General features: G+C 38.7%; 1 protein-coding gene and 1 pseudogene across 1 annotated transcript in view; one reads left to right on the top strand and one right to left on the bottom strand.

Annotated features, from left to right (window-relative positions):
• Window positions 1-17,323, top strand: part of AATF (apoptosis antagonizing transcription factor) — a 107,273-nt gene that overhangs the window by 36,187 nt on the left and 53,763 nt on the right. Inside the window, exons 6-8 of the mRNA XM_069078118.1 lie at window positions 8,427-8,610; window positions 9,172-9,336; window positions 12,962-13,045. Of these exons, the coding sequence (XP_068934219.1) occupies window positions 8,427-8,610; window positions 9,172-9,336; window positions 12,962-13,045 (433 nt within the window). The remainder of the gene's footprint in view (window positions 1-8,426; window positions 8,611-9,171; window positions 9,337-12,961; window positions 13,046-17,323) is intronic.
• On the bottom strand, window positions 3,373-4,015 carry LOC138153743 (small nuclear ribonucleoprotein Sm D2 pseudogene; annotated as a pseudogene).

Here is a 17,323-nt window from a genome sequence, read left to right on the forward strand (position 1 = left end):
TATGTATGTATGTATGTATGTATGTCTATCTATCTATCTGTCTATCTGTCTGTCTGTCTGTCTGTCTATCTATCTATCTATCTATCTATCTATCTATCTATCTATCTATCTTTAGTTTTCAGCATTCATTTCCACAAGATTTTGAGTTACAAATTTTCTTCCCATCTTTCCCCTACCCCCACCCCAAAATATCGAGCCTATTGAATACCCCTTCCCCCAATCTGCTGTCTTTTATATCCTCCATCATCCCCCCTTTAACTTTCTAGTAGGGCAAGATGGATTTCTATACGCCAGTGCCTGTATATCTTATTTCCCAGTTGCATGTAAAAAACAATTTTTTTAAACGTTTGTTTTTAAAACTTTGATTTCCAGATTCTTTCCCTTCTTCCTTCCTCACCCACCCCCATTGAGAAGATAAGCAGTTCAATATAGGTTGCACATGTGTAGTTATGCAAAACGTTTCCATAGTAGATATATTGTGAAAGACAAAACTATATTTCCCTCCATCCTATCCCACCCCCCACTTATTCTATTTTATACTTTGACCCTGTCCCTTTTCAAAAGTGTGTGCTTCTAACTACCCTTTCCCCCAATCTTCCCTCCCTTCTATCATCCCCCCTCTTATCCCCTTCCCCCCTACTTTCCTGTAGGGTAAGATACCCAATTGAGTGTTATTCCCTCCTTAAGCCAAATTCAATGAGAGTAAGGTTGATCCATTCCCTTTTACCTTCCTGCTCTTCTCTTCCATTGTAAGTTTTCTCTTGCCTCTTTTATATGAGATAATTTACCCTATTTTATCTCTTCCTATCTCCTTTTCTCCTTATATTCCTCTCTCACCTCTTAATTTTATGTTTTTAGATATCATCCCTTCCTACTCAACTGATCCTGTGCCCTCTGTCTATGTATATATGTACACATATATACACACACTCACATATGTATTTATACACATCTATGTATACATATATACACATACATATTCCCTTCAACTCTCCTCATACTGAGAAAAATCTTATGAGTTACAGTTATTATTTTTCCGTATAGAAATGTAAATAGTTCAACTTTAATAAGTTCCTTATGATTTCTTTTTCTTGTTTGCGTTCTCTTGCTTCTTGTATTTGAAAGTCAAATTTTCTGTTCAGCTCTGGTTTTTTCATCAAGAATGCTTGAAAGTGGGACGGCTAGGTGGCGCAGTGAGTAAGAGCGCCGGCCCCAGCATTGTGAGACCCAGGATCAGTTCTGGCCTCAGATACTTGGCACCCACACAAAATAGCTGGCCGTGTAACCTTGAGCAAGTTGCTTAACCGCAATTGCTTTAAAAAAAAAAATGCTTGAAAGTTCTCTATTTCATTGAATGACCATATTTTCTCCTGAAGCATTATACTCAGTTTTGCTGGGTAGGTGATTCTTGGTTTTAATCCTAGCTCCTTTGACCTCTGGAATATCATATTCTAAGCCCTTCTGTCCTTTAATGTAGAAGCTGCTAGATCTTGTGTTATCCTGATTGTGTTTCCACAGTACTCAGATTGTTTCTTCCTGTCTGCTTATAATATTTTCTCCTTGATCTGGGAACTTTGGAATTTGGCTATGATATTCCTAGAAGTTTTCTTTTGGGGATCTTTTTCAAGAGGTGATTGGTGCATTATTTCAATTTCTGTTTTGCCCACTGGTTCTAGCATATCAGGGCAATTTTCCTTGAGAATTTCTTGAAGGATGATTTCTAGGTCCTTTTTTTTGATCATGGCTTTCAGGTAGTCCATTCATTTTTAGATTATCTCTCCTGGATCTATTTTCTAGGTCAGTGGTTTTTTCAATGAGATATTTCACATTGCCTTCTATTTTTTCATTTGTTTGGATCTCTTTAATAGTATCTTGATTTCTCATAAAGTCATTAGCTTCCATTTGCTCCAATCTAATTTTGAAGGAATTATTCTCTTCAGTGAGTTTTTGAAATTCCTTTTCCATCTGGTAAATTCAGCTTTTTAAGGCGTTCTTCTCTTCTTTGGTTTTTTGGGCCTCTTGCCATTTGCCATTTTGCCATTAGTCTTGTGCTTTTTTTTGTTTGGTTAGTTGATTTTTTGTTTTGTTTTGTTTTTTGCTTTTTGGAGGGCGATTGGGATTAAGTGACTTGCCTAAATTCACATGGCTAGTTTTTGAGTTAAGTGTCTGAGGCCACATTTGAACTCAGGTCCTCCTGACTCTAGGGCCAGTACTCTATTCACTGCACCACCTAGCCGCCCCAAGTTAATCTATTTTTTAAGGTGTTATTTTTCTTCAGTATTTTTTTGGGTCTCCTTTAGCAGGCTGTTGACTCTCTTTTCATGATTTTCTTCCATCATTCGCATTTCTCTTCCCAATTTTTCCTCCACTTCTCTTACTTGATTTTCAAAATCCTTCTTGAGCTCCTCCATGGCCTGTAACCAATTCATATTTTTCTTGGAAGCTTTTGATGCAGGAGTTTTGCCTTTGTTGACTTCTTCTGGTTCCATGTTTTGATCCTTTTTGTCCCCAAAAAAGGATTTTATGGTCTGATTGTGCTTTCTCTGCTTGCTCATCTTGCCAGCCAATTATTTGACTTTTGAGTTCTTTGCTGTGGTAGAACTCTGCTTCCAGAGCGGGGAGCTTTGTCCCAAATCGCTGGGGTTTTTACAAATGTTGTCAGAAGTCTGAAGAGGGTGTCTCTCCAGCCACCACAAGCTCTGTCACACTGGCCACACATCCCAGGACCACCACCCAAGACTGTGACCCAGATCCAAGCAGGTCAGTTACCCTCTGAATGGTCTCTTGACCCCCCTATGATCTACAGGCCAGGAGCTCCTGAGGCAGCCACCTGCCACTGTACCTCCACCACCTCTCGCACCAGGGGCAAGGGCTGGATGGTGCTCTTCTGTCACCCAGTTCCAACAGAGTTCTTCACTGACCTTTTACTTTCTCTTTGGAGTTTATGGGTTGAGAAGTCTGGAAACCACCACAGCTGCTGGTGATTCAGTCTCCTGAAATCTGCTTCGGAAGGTCTGGGCTGCTGGTCAGGGCCGGTGTGGGCTCAGAGCAGCTCATGCGGGACTGTGCTCAGCTCCCAGCTCAGGGCAATAGACCCTTCCTGTCAGCCTGCTGGCTGCCTTCAGCAGGAGATTTGTTTCTCTCTGTCACTTTGTGGGTGTTGTAGCTCTAAAATTTGTTTAGAGTCATATTTTATAGATATTGAAGGTGGTTGTAGCAGGAGCTCACAGTATTTCCTGCTTCTACTCTGCCATCTTGGCTCTGCCCCATTTGGAATTTTCTTGGCAGAGATACTGGAATGGTTTGCCATTTCCTTCTTCAGCTCATTATTTTTTTTTTGTGGGGGAGAAGAAAAAAAAGGAAGGTTTTATTCACAAAAGATAAAGCTAGTGGATCCCTCAGCCTTATTAGGCTGAGCCAAGTGTTGGGATGGGAAGCGGGGTTCTGGCTCTACTACTTGCCAGCAATTAGTGGGTTCCTGAGAACCACAATTACTGAATCCCCCCTCAGGAACATCTTGGAAATGTAACGATCTTTGTTCACTGATTTCTACTTTGTCTTGCCTTTGCCACTTTTGGGTACCTCCGTCCACATCTCTTACGTTCTCCAAGACCATGTTGTAGTGCCTGTCAAAGGCCTTCACTCGGCCCAAAAGTTTCTTCTTGTTGCGGCAGTTGATGAGAACCTGGGTGTTGTTCTTCACCGACTGGGTGAGCACTGACAGGGGCCCACTGTTGAACTCCTCCTCTTCCCGCTTCTGCAGTTCCTCAGGGGTCATCTTGCTCTTGGGCTTGTTTAAAAGACTCATGGTAGTGGTGGCCCCTTGGTCCTTTGCAGTCCTGCCTTCCTCGCGCCGTGGCTGCCTCAGTGGTCTCTCTTCAGCTCATTTTACAGATGAGGAACTGAGACAAATAAGATAAAGTGATTTGCCCAGGATCACACAGCTAGTAAGTGTCTGAGGCCAGACTTGAATTCAGGAAGATGAGTTTCCTGGCTCCAGGCTCAGCACTGCATCACATCTCTAGTTAATTTTCTGAAATTCACCTATTTTAGACCACAAAGACAGATAGCTTGCTTTTCTTTTTATATTTGTGAGCATAACATCATAGAAATAACCAAACCAAACTGCTTTTTTGGGTATTCTGTAACCCTGTCTGAGCATGACCTTTAAACAGGAGGGCCTAGTTGAAAGGGGCTTCAGAAGTTTATCTAGTCCAACTAGACCTGACCAAAAATTTATTTACCCCTATATTATCTTTTGTTTTAACATAACCTGAATTTCTCCCTGCAGCCCTCCCCCTTTCCAGAGAGAAAGAATTTTTTTCTTTTTTTTATTTAATCAAATGCTTTATTAACTTCTAGTTTACATCATTCATATCTGCAAGATTTTGAGTTACAAATTTGCTCCCCATTTTTCCCCTACCCACCACCCCAACATAGCAATCCCACTGGATATCCCCTCCTCCAATCTGCTCTCTCCCATATCTTCTCCCATACCCCCTCCAACTTTCCAGTAGGGCACGGTGGATCTCTATGCCCCAGTGCCTGTATATCTTATTTCCCAGTTACATGTAAAATAATATTGATAACATATATATATATATATATATATATATGTATATATATACATATATATATATATTTTAAAATATTTGATTTTAAAACTTTGAATTCTAGATTCATTCTCTTCCTCCCTTGTCACCCACCCTTACTAGGAAGATAAGCAATTCAATATAGGTTGTACATGTGTAGCTATGCAAAACATTTCCATAGTGGATATGTTGTAAAAGACTGACTATATTTCCCTCCCTCCTATCCACCTCCCACTTGTTCTATTCTCTACTTTGATCCTGTCCCTTTACAGAAGTGGATGCTTCCAACTTCCCTCCCCCGCAGGCAACCCTCCCTTCCATCATCCCCCCTCTCATCCTCTTCCTCCCTACTCATCCTGTAGGGTGAGATGCCCTATTTAGTGTGTATGTCATTCCCTCCCTTAACCAAATTCAATAAGAATAAAGTTGACTCATTTCCCTTTTGCCTTCCTGTTCTTCCCCTCCATTGTAACCATTTTCCCTTGCCTCTTCTATATGAGATAGTTTACCCCATTCTGTCTCTCCCCATCTCCTCATTATATTCCTCTCTCACCTCTTAATTTCACCTTTTAAGTATCATTCCTTCCCATTAAATTGGTCCTGTGCCCTCTTTCTATGTATACCTGTACACATATATACACACATTCACATATGTATTCATATGCCCATATACCCTCCTATATAGACATATATATTTATATACATTTCTGTTCCCTTCAATTATTCTCACACTGAAAAGTTGCATAAGTTACAATTATTGTTTTTCCATGTAGGAATGTAAATAAACTTTGATAAGTTCCTTATGATTTCTTTTCCCTGTTTACCTTCTCATGCTTCTCTTGTTTCTTGTATCTGAATGTCAGATTTTCTATTCAACTCTGGTCTGGTTTTTTCAGCAAGAATGCTTGAAAGTCCTCTATTCGACTGAATGACCATATTTTCCCCTGAAACATGATACTCAGTTTTGCTGGGTAGGTGATTCTTGGTTTTAATCCCAGCTCCTTTGCCCTCTGGAATATCATATTCCAAGCCCTTTAGTCCCTCAGTGTAGAAGCTGCCAGATCCTGTGTCATCCTGATTGTGTTTCCTCAATATTGAAATTGTTTCTTCCTGGATGTTTGTAATATTTTCTCTTTGATCTGGGAATTTTGCAACTTGACTGTAATATTCCTAGGAGTTTTCCTTTTGAGACCTTTCTCAGGAGGTGATCAGTGGATTCTTTCAACCTGTATTTTGCCCTCTGGTTCTAAAACATCAGGGCAGTTTTCCTTGAGAATTTCTTGAAGGATGATTTCTAGGTTTTTTTTGTGATTATGGCTTTCAGGTAGTCCAATAATTTTAAAATTATCTCTCCTGGATCTATTTTCCAGGACAGTGTTTTTTCCCATGAGATATTTCACATTTTTCACAAATTTCACATTATTTTTTCGTTTGTTTGGATCTGTTTCATAATATCTTGATTTCTCATAAAGTCGCTAGCTTCCATTTGCTCCAGTCTAATTCTGAACGAATGATTCTCTTCAGTAAGCTTTTGAGATTCTTTTTCCATCTGGCAAATCCAGCTTTCTAAGGCATTCTTCTCCTCATTGCCTTTTTGAGACACTTTTGCCTTTTGAATTAGTCTATTTTTTAAGGTGTTATTTTATTCAGTCAGGTTGTTGACTCTCATTTCATAATTTTCTTACATCGTTCTCATTTCTCTTCCCAATTTTTCCTCCACTTCTCTTATTTGGTTTAAAAATTCTTCTTAAGGTCCTCTATGGCCTGTACCCAGCTGTTATTTTTCTTGGAAGCTTTTGGTGCAGGAGTTCTGACTTCACTGTCTTCCTCCTGTTCCATGCTTTGATCCTTTTTGTCCTCAGAATAGGAGTGTAAAGTTGGATTGTTCTGTTTAGTTTGCTTCCTTTGCCCGCTCGTGTTGCCACTCCATTACTTGACTTTTGGGCTTTTTGCCACAGTAGGACTCTGCAGCCAGACAGGGGAGCTTCATCCCAAACACTGGGGTTTTCTCAGCTGCCAAAGATATTACTTGGGTGCCATTTTTGAACCCTCTACACGCTCTGGCAAGCTGGTCACACACCCCAGCACCTCCACCCTAGACTGCAATCCAGCTCCAAGCAGGTTAAAGCTAGAGCGATTACCTCTCAGGCTGGTTGCTTGGTCCCCCAACAGTCTACAGGCCAGGAGCTGAAGCTGCCACGTGGGGTCAGCTGCTCAGCCGTGGTGCCTCAGCGGCTTCTCCCTCCAAGGGGATATAGGCCAACCGTACTCCCAAACTACTGGATCCCAAAGTCCACACTGCACTGACCTCTCACTTTGTCCTTAGCATCTATGGGTTGATAATTATGGAAACTGACACAGCAACTGGTGATCTGACGTCCCTCCAGCTGGCGGCTGGTCAGGCTCACCCTGGGGGGCCGTGTGTGGGGCCAGGGTTGGCTCCCAGAGTGCTGGGCTGGCTGATTGCTATTGGCCTGCCAGGGTGTTCTCAGCAGGAGGTTAGCTTCTCTGTGTCATTTTGTGGGTTCTATAGCTCCAAAGTTTGTTCAGAGTCACCTCTTACATGAATTGAAGTTGATGGCAGCCTGAGCCTCAAGGAAGTCCTGTTTCTACTCTGCCCGAGAATTTTTTATAAAGAAAGTAAGAAAAAGAGGAGGAAGAGGAGAAAAAATCATCAGAAACAATCAGTATACCCCACCCCCAAAAAAGAGGGGGAAATATATATATATATATATATATATATATATATATAGTGTTCCACTGCCATGGACCTCTGTTTTCTGCCAAAGAGTTGGGGGAACATCTTTTTTTCCTGATTTTTCTTGGTGGCCATATAATTTGTAATTTTGCGACATTAATTTTTTTATTGTTTTGTGGTTGCCCTTTCCACTTACATTATTATAGTCATTGGTTCTGCTTAATTCATTTTGCATCATCAATTCCTGTAAGTCTTTCCATGGCCTCTCTGTATTCATCATATTCATCCTTTCTTACAGCACAGTAATATTCCCTTACATTCATATACCACAGTTTATTTAGCCCATTCCCCATTCGATTGGTGCTTCTTTGTTTCTAGCTATTTGCTACCACAAAAAAAGTGCAGCCATAAATACTTTTAGTATGTTCTTTTTTTTTTTTTAAATAATCTTATCAGTGATTCTTCTTTATCACCCTTCTTTTTATCAGTGACTTTCATCAGGGTGTATTTTAGTTGTGGAATCTCTGAAACAAAGAATATGGTCATATTGGTCACTTTATTTCCCCAATTGCTTTTTAAAATGATTGCACTGATTTACACCTCCACCAGCGATGGATTAGTATGTCAGTGTTTCCAAAACCCCTCCGACACTGCCTATTCCTGTCTTTTGTCATCTTTGCCAATTTTCTGGATGTGAGACGAAACATCAGGGTTGTTGTCATTTGCATTTCCCTTGTTATTAGTGATTTGGAACATTCTTTTATGTGTTTGTTAAACCATTCAACTTCTCTTAATGAAGTCTAGCATGACATTAGATTTTTTGACTGTCATACTGCTGCTGGCTCAAATTGAGCTTGTGGGCCACTAAACATCCCAAGTTGTAGTTTGCTTGGCTTACTCTCTGGACATCTTACAAGTATGAAATAGCTCCTGCCTCGTATCCTTTTCCCATCACAATTATTGTTTAACCCCCCATCCGCCAGAGAGACTTCACTTGTTCTCTCTACTTGTGCTCTACGTAAGAAGTAAGCTGAATTGGCAGGCTATTGAGCTCTCGGTCTTACCTCTCTGGAATTCTCCCCTGACTCACTAGATGATTTCTTTCAACAATGGGCCAATCTCCTTGTTTTTCCTAGTGAGGAAGAAGAGGGCATGGTAGGGGAGTGCCAGCAGAGGAGAGGCCCTCCCAAGAGGAAGCTGGAGATGGATGACTATCCAGGCTTCATGGCAAAGCGCTTTGCCAATTTCACAGCCTATAGAAACCGCACACTTCAGAAATGGCATGACAAAACCAGGTTGGCCTCTGGCAAGCTGGGCAAGGCAAGTATGTGTGTTGGGGGTTGGTATGGAATGCATGTGCATGTACCTGGGCACATGTTGCCTTAGGTTAGGGTAGGGCAAAATTGGTTTGAGGAAACTGGTATTTTTACTATCTTGGATGAAAAAAATCACATTATGACTGATCAAGAATTCCACTAACTGCCTTCCTTGCAGATACAAGACATTGGGTTGGTTTCATAGTCCTTAAAACTCCTCCCTCCCCTTTAGTCCTTATCACTTCCTTGGTCCTGAGCTGTAACCACCACAGGCACAAGACTTTTTTTACTTAGAAATACTAGATCTCTAGAAATCAAATTTGCTGAAAATGAAAAACACTATAGGAATGATTCATTCTTTATTATTAAAGAAAAAGTTGTCTGCCAAAGAGAGGGTGTTGACCAGTCCATTAAAAAGCTTTGGGTCTTTCTGAAGTTGATTTTTAAAGAACCAGCTACCCCCAGATGTAGTTCTAAACAATAAATACAGCTGCTTCTCCCTCTGCTGACATGAAAACATAGACTTGTACATTATCTGACACTGGCTAATTTTGTTTGCTTGCAGGGTTTTGGTGCCTTTGAGCGCTCAGTCTTGACTCAGATTGACCATATTCTGATGGACAAAGAGAGATTACTCCGAAGGACACAGACGAAGCGCTCTGTGTACCGAGTGCTTGGCAGAGCTGAACCAGTAGCTGAACCGGTTCCCGAGAGTTTGCCAGGGCAGCTGGTAAGAGCTCTGTGATGGCAGCAGCTTATGGAGAACAATGTCTGTGTGGTTAATTAACTGAAAAGCTGAGCAGGTTCTTGTGGATATCATTATCCACAGAAAGTCAACTTGTAAGAGAAGTCTAGAGTGGAAAAACCAACTGAATAGATAATTGAGAAAGAGAAGAGTATGAGGATGGAAAAAAAAATTTTAATGGGTCAGCTGAAATATGGGAGCCTAAAAACCTCATGTTGAAGCTCTTAGTTTTGAGTTTGGTTTGAGGCCAGGAGATGTGAAGCAGTAGGGATCCAGGCTTTTGATCGATCCTGTAAAATAACTTCTATAGAAATTTCTGATTTGTGATGGATCAGAACTGTTGCCTGTGTGTCTCAAAGGCTTTTCCTGAAATTGTAATCACTTTAGAACTGTGTTCTCCATCCCACAGTATCTTGTGAACCAGTAAAATATTTAGATTCTTTATCTTGGACTGTGCTACCACCATTCTTAGTATAGTGTGGGGCTCTCAGTGACTTGAGTGGTAAAGATAAAGCAAGGGGGACATAGACAAAGAAGGGGAAGGGAGCAAAAGGAAGTTGCAGAGAGAAGGCTAGTGACTTAGTTTTTTAAGAGATTTTTGGAGATTTAGATTTTTTAGAGATTTTAGAAAGTAAAGAATATTGGCAGTATGTTTTGCCACTGAGTATTTGCCTTGGACTATTGCCAGCAAAGAGCCAGTGTTTGGGAATCACTCCTAGAGAAAAGAGGCTAAAGTTGGGATCATTAAATATTTTTATGATTTAAATATATTTATGCTCAACATCCATTGAGCAAATCTAATAGGTAGATGTCTGCCCCCTTGTGAATTTACATTTTAAAAGAGAGTTTGTGAGAGAGAAAATTTGGGGTTATAGATTGTCTTAATATAGTGCTTTCACTGTATTCAGGAATGATTCCATAGACAAAAAGTGCCCAGTCTTCTTTATTAAATTCATTATAGCATGTCTCTCCCTCCAGTACGTTTTAAAAATAATTTTTATTTACTTATTTTGTTTTTACATAATTTAAATTTCTCCCATTTTTTACATTATTTAAATTTATCCCTGCCCCTATCCCAGAGAGCCATCCCATATAACAGAAAAATTTTCAATAGGAAAAAAAAAGTCAGTACATTAAAAAACAAACCCAAAATACGTGCAGTATTTTATTTCACATCCATAAATCTGCCACTTCTGCAGAAAGGGTAGGAGTAGAGGAGGAAGGTATTTTTTCTTTGGAGCCATTTTTGTTTATCATCATTTTGCAGCATTCGCCTTTGGATTTTATTATATGTGTGGTTGTTCTTTCCATTTACATGGTGATAGGCATTGTATATATTATTTTCTTGGCTCTGCTTACTTCACTCAGCGTCATTTCATGGAAGTCTTTCCATGCTTCTTTGTAGTCATCATATTTATTTTTTTTACAGTATAGTAATATTCTGTTACATTCATGTTTCCCCCACTTCTTTTTTAGGAAGTGATATTGATTATATATTATATATATATGTGTATAAACATACATACACACACAGTCACTTCTCAATAACTACATCCCTCTGCCCCAGTAGAACCTTTCTTTATAATAAAAATAGTTAAGCAAAATACACATTAGCAATGTCTGACATCTTATGCCACATTCTATATCCATAGTCAATTGCTTCTCTTTCAAGAAGCAAATGAAAAAAATTATGTAAAATGCTTTGCAAAATTTAAGGAGTCAATTATGAAAATGGTGATAGAAATATGTTTTGTCATCAGCCCTCTAGAATGAAGATTGTATTAATCTGAATTCTGATGGCTTTTAAAAGTATTCCTTTACATTATTGTGGTCAGCATCAGTTCACACAAGCCTTCCAAAGTTCCTCTGTATTCCTTGTCTTTACTACTCAGATGGATTTGTAATCTCATCAGTGTAGGTATTCTCTCCATCCATGCCTGCCTCTCTTTGACTCATATGTTCATAAGTTTGGCATGAAAGTCTACTCAATATGCTAGGGACCTTCCTTGATTTCTCTTGACGTTGTGAGAGAGCTACTGGACTGTTTTCAGTTTTCCCTCACTCTCACCACAGACCAAACTATCTTCTTTTTTGGTAATATTTTGATGACATCTTTTCCTCCAGTTCTTAATTCCTTGTTTGGTGTGTGTTGCATTCTGCTCACATTCCCTCATCTAGCCATTGCATCATGTATGATAACATTTTTTGGGAAACTATCATGCTGCAAGACTCAGAGCCATATAGCAACACAGGAACTGGTCTGTCTCCAGTTGTCCTGATCTATATCTGGCCACTAGACCCAGTTGACTCTGGAGGAGAAAGTGAGATTTGTGTCTTTACATAGCCCTCCCTCAATCAAATCCAGTTCAGTTGCAAGTCATGTCATCATCTTCCTGATGTCATGGTCCTCTTCAAGACTGAAGAACACACACAAGCAACACAGAAAGAATATTGATATTAAAAAGGTGGGTCTTTGTTTCAAGGAGAAGTTGCTGGAAATCATTAAAGCACTTTGCATTTTCCCAAAGGCAATACATTCTAATCTCCTGTTCGTTTCTGGGTCCAATTCAATTCATTATCTCTTTGTCCACAATCAATATGTACTAATAGATGTTTTGTTTTTAAGAGATTATTTTCCTAACTGTATATCTGGGCACTAAGCATTTTTCATCCACTTGGTTTTTCCTGTACGTTTGGTTATATCAAACTCTTTTAAGTGGTTACAGATCTTGTCTTGGAGGCTCTACACTGTTCCTGAGTGTGATGCAAACTCTTTTTTTTTATAGTATTCTATTCCATTCACATTATTTTTCATCTCTCATTTTATTTTATTTTTTATTTAACAAGTATTCATTTTCTCTCCTTACCCTTCCCAATTTAAAAGATAAAAAGAAAACAAAACTTTTTCAAACAAATACTCATAATCAAATAAAACATTCCCAAATTGTTCATGTCCAAAAACATCACATTCATATTACCACAGGATACACAGACATAGATGGGGTTTGTAATCTTGGTTGCTGAATGCATTTATGAAATCACAGATTTGTATTAATATGCCACAATTTGTACAGTCATTCCTTTATTGATGGGCACCCATTTTTCTTTGTAATTTTTTTGTTGCTGTTAAAAATCTTGCTATGAATATTGAGCCTTTCAGTCTTTGACCTCCTTGGGATATGTGACCAATAGTAAGGATTGTTCAGTCAAAGGGTATTTTGGCCACTTTTCTTGAAGAATTTCAAATTGTTTTTTAAAGTGGTTGGATCAATTCACAATTCTGTCTATAGTATCTGTTATCCCATAGCCATTCCAACATTGACTATTTGCCAATTTGATGGATACATGATGAATCCTCAGAATTGTAAAAATCTAATCAGATATGTTTGCTAAAAGTCTGCCATCTTAAGCTAAATTTAGAATGAACAAGCCCAAGAGCCATTCCCCAGTAGGTAATTGGTCAAAAAACTTTTAATAGTTTTCAAAAAGAAGAAATTGAGCCTACTAGCAATCATGGGGGAAGGGAGCGGAGCTATATATCACTATTAATAAGAGAAATACAAATTCAAAAATCTACACCCATTCTTTCCCCTTCTCTTTGCTGATGCAGGAAATATTGCCTGAAGTCCCTGCCAATGCTCACCTGAAGGACTTGGATGAAGAGATCTTTGATGATGATGATTTTTATCACCAGGTATGTTTTTTAGAATCTTTCATTTCAGCATGTGTTTTAGAGTTTTGAGAAAAGTACCAGTTTGTATTGTACTGGCAATGAGACCTTTGGGTTGAGGATTTGCATCCTGTGTGTATTGATTTGGTGAGTTTCCCCTTTATAATATGAAAACCACTATGCCTGCCTCATTTGGATTTGTTTACTATACAGCAAATTATGCACATGGAACACTTTCAACTCTCTGGGGGGAGAAGGAGATTGTTCTTTCCCAGCTACTTTGTGATAATGTGATTATTTTTTAGTTATTTGATTTTGTGTTGTTAGGATATAGACTCGGGCCTGGCATCTTAACACTCCACCCTGAATGTAGTCCCAGCTCTATTATATATTCAGACTCGAGTCTTGGATGTTTTTACTTGTCTATTCTGATCAATTCAGTGAGTCTATTGAATGTCTTCTATGTATCTACCATCATTGATTAGATTAGAAATGAAAACATCTGCCTAACTTCTAAGATCATATAGTAATCCTAGTAAAATGTGTAAAGATGGAGTCTCTAGATGTGTAAATGTCTTCATTTGCAGCCACATCTCACACTCTTTTCCTCTTGAACCCTCATTTCTGAAATTTGTATTCGATTGTGGTGTTATTGATGACTATTGTATTAAGAGGTTTTTAATGTTCAAGCTGCTTTGCAGGAGTAAAGTTTATTTACTATAATATTGGTTTTCTTGATGTGCCATGTTTCTTGTTGAATGGACTTTAGCATTTTCCCTATTGTCTTCAGGTCATACCTTTCCTAGTTCAAAGGATGATTGGAGGGCTAGTCAGAATTGAGAGAGTTGATTTTTATCAAGGGTTTTTCCCTTGTAGAATTCTGAGGTGGGTGAGGAGGTTTAGCTAAAAAGCTTAAAACTGCTTGTTGCAGGTATGACCAATGACTACACTTATTAAAATACAAAGATTCCAAAAAGCATTTTCCCTAGAAAGTAGGTAAATATTGTGGAACCCAAAGAATAAACCAGTTCTATCAAGGGATTCTTCTGCCTTTGCTCTGTAGTGGGGGGAGGAGGGGAATAGTTCCCATTACTCTCTCATTCCATTTACTCCGTAGCATTCTTTTATAAAATCATAAATGTACATGAATCTTAAGAGCAATGGTGAAGGGGCTTGCTAAGAGGGATTGGTAAGGCCTCAGGTGTTCTCAGAGTTCCTGATTCTTTTTTTCTTTTCTCTTTTTTTTCTTCCTTGTATTCTCTTTTCAGCTGAATAGGGAACTCTATTCTGTTCTGGAGTGTCTACAGAATGGCATGATCTGGGATATTAATGCTGGATAATTGTGTGAGATCACGGGAGACAATCAGAAATGTTCCAATCCCCATTAATTCAAGTGTGTGTTGTTAGATAGAAAGTGCATCATAAATTAAATGGGCTTAATAAAACAAACTGAAATTACTAGAGAGAAGACGTTTCCACAGGCAGTCCTTAGGCTCTGACAGTTTTTTTTTTTTTTTGGCCTGAAGAGACATTTAAAGAGAAATAGCATTAGTTGATTGGCCCTTCATCCTGACTAATAATTTTAACTTCGATAAATTCTGATTTCAGAGTTATGACGAGTCACATCTTAGCTTTTCCCCTTGCTGGTTAATTGGGGTGCTGGGGTTAATCTAAATTAAAACTTAAACTAATAGAGGTCAGTGAGGCAGCCGAAACACCTGAGTAAAACAAATGGGGCTGCCAGGCACAACTTTATCTTGGCTGTTTCCCAAGAGGGAAGTGGCAGCAAATTGGAGTTGTTTCAGCCTTCTGTAAAGGTGAATGATGGGTGACACTTGTTAATGTACAGCATCTCCGGAAGCATTCCAGATTGCTTTGCTGCTGTACCAACTGCTGCCATCCGTGCACAGTCAGTAGGAACAAGACCAGTTGCCAACATCTGGCAGCACAGCAAGGAATGGGTGCAAGTCTTGAAACCCCGCAGACTCTAAATATGGTGCTTAGAACTGTGCAGGCTTTAATCACTTACCACTCTTTGGCAGCAGGCTACGACAGCTTATCCTAGCCTCGTACATCACACACCGACATCTGCTGAGCCGCAAGGCAGCTGCACATTCATTTTCCTTTCTTGCTTTTTTCTGTTTGCCTCCTACTCCTTCTTTCCTTTCCCCTTTTGCCCCCTCCCTTCAGCTCTGCTCCCCCTCCCCAAAATGCTTCTTGGGAGAGATGATCTGTAAAGATTACTGCTTCATTGTGTGCAAGTAATTGTGGGGATGCCAGGCTCTTGACAGACACAACATAGCACCTGTTCTGCTGACCTGGTTAATTTTTTCTGTTGAGTGGGATTTGCCAGAGATTGGAGCTGAAGCCAATTCAATGATAAGGCTAAAGAAAATGGCTGTATGTTTTCTGTCACCTCCCAATTAAATTGGTTTCATAAGTGTTTTCCTTTATTTGTCAGAGTAGTAAGCCAGAGCTAAGTATTGCATTCAGAAGTGGTACAGTGTATTACAATGGGCTGTGAGGTTTCATTTTTGTTTTTCATATGGTCACAACGAAGACCTTGTATGGCGTATATAATACACATTACAAATTCACTTCTTTTTTGACCAAACTTAAGGCCCAGACTTTTTGAATCCTTGTGTTTTTTAGAGAGATTATAATTACATTTAATTTTAATATTTCACTGTAAGGTTTCAGAGGCATACTTTGTTAATTTGGGTGTCAGATGAAATTGTGCAAATGTCCTAACAGCTCCACTCCCTGCTAAGAGACTTTACTGCAATTTTAAACAACATAAAATCGTCTTTTTTGGAAATCCACAAAAAGTATTTCTTAAATTTGCCTTCTTTAAGATAGAAAGAGACTTCATGATAACATGGTGACACTTAGTTTTTAAATAGCTGAGTTTAATTTACTTAGAACCTATATATAAGTTTATCCTTTAGATGAGTACCAATTTAATAAGCTGATGTCAATGGATATTTTTAATTAAAAATTAGTTCTGCAGTTTTGTGATGGCTAGTAGTTTGATATATACTGGATGATGAAGATTTGATAAAGGGAAATGAAATGTTCGCTTACTGAAAGGGTTCTATTGATCTTACACTCCAAAAGGAATTATCTTACTCTCGGGGTTAGCCTGCTTTTTTGTTAGTAACAAAACTCTTCCCTGAGGACATTTAGACCTGCCTACAGACAATCAAGAATTTTTATAAACTTTTGTGGGGAAGGAGGGAATATTCTGTTAATTCCTATATGCTCCCTCACAATTTTGTAAATGAATTTCTTTAAATATAAACTGTGTTCTATCCACGTGACCTACATAACCATCTGCTTTCCTTTTATTATTTATTAGAGGATTTTCTGATTCAGTTATAAGACTTGCTTTCTTGAAGGTTATTTGCCAGAGCTTATGGCATTAAAACCATACAGAGTATCTTCTTTTACTAACATTCTTTTTTCAGAAGTCTGTAAGAAAACTTAAGCTAGTTTGTTTATAGCTCATAGAAATCAATTGAACTGAGGTGTATACAAATAGATGCTTGGATTTCTGAGGGCTCATTACGCTTTCACATGTTGCTCCTGGCTCTATTTAGTTTTGTACTGGCTATTCCCATCATTTTGTATTGAACTGGCAGAGTAGAGAAAAGCATAATAGGTTTTGCTCTTCTGGTGCCCAGTTTGATGGGTTAAATTTTTCCTCTGATTTGCTGTCAGGACATGTCTATGACTGTCCTTGGTCACATGCTGGTTTTTTGTCTCCCAGGCATTTGATAATGCCATAAACAAGTAATTACTAATCCAGTGAACTATTAAGAGTCAATAATGTTGAGAAATAGAGAAAAGGCAAGCTTTCTGACAAGATGGTTTACTTTAATTAAATTGGTGAGTGATTAATATGGACAGTTGATCAGGTTGCTTTAATTGGATGCGTTTAGATTTTTGTGTGAATAAGAGATGTTTTCAAGCCATTCCTAAGGTTAATGGCAGTAGCGTTCTTATTGTTGTCATGTATCTTTCCTATCGTTCCAGTTGATAGTTAACAGCATTATGAAGTTTGATTTGAAACCTCTCCTTAAATGAGGTGTTGGAAAAAGCAAATTTTTGTTGTTGAGAACATCTAATTTTTTAAGGTTGTTTTCAAGTAATTCTGTCATTTGGGAGGTCTAAGTAGTGTGTCTTAAAAGTTTATTGAAACCTATTATGAATAGAAAGACCTTTATAATAATTTTTTAAAAGTTGCCATATACAGTACATAGACTTGAATGACTGTGATTGTGATTGAAAAATAGCTTGGAC

Source organism: Petaurus breviceps, unplaced genomic scaffold (genome assembly GCF_028583685.1).
Source record: "Petaurus breviceps papuanus isolate PSGF00001 unplaced genomic scaffold, PetGlider_PUasm1.0 91023, whole genome shotgun sequence".
In the NCBI taxonomy this organism is placed as follows: domain Eukaryota; kingdom Metazoa; phylum Chordata; class Mammalia; order Diprotodontia; family Petauridae; genus Petaurus; species Petaurus breviceps.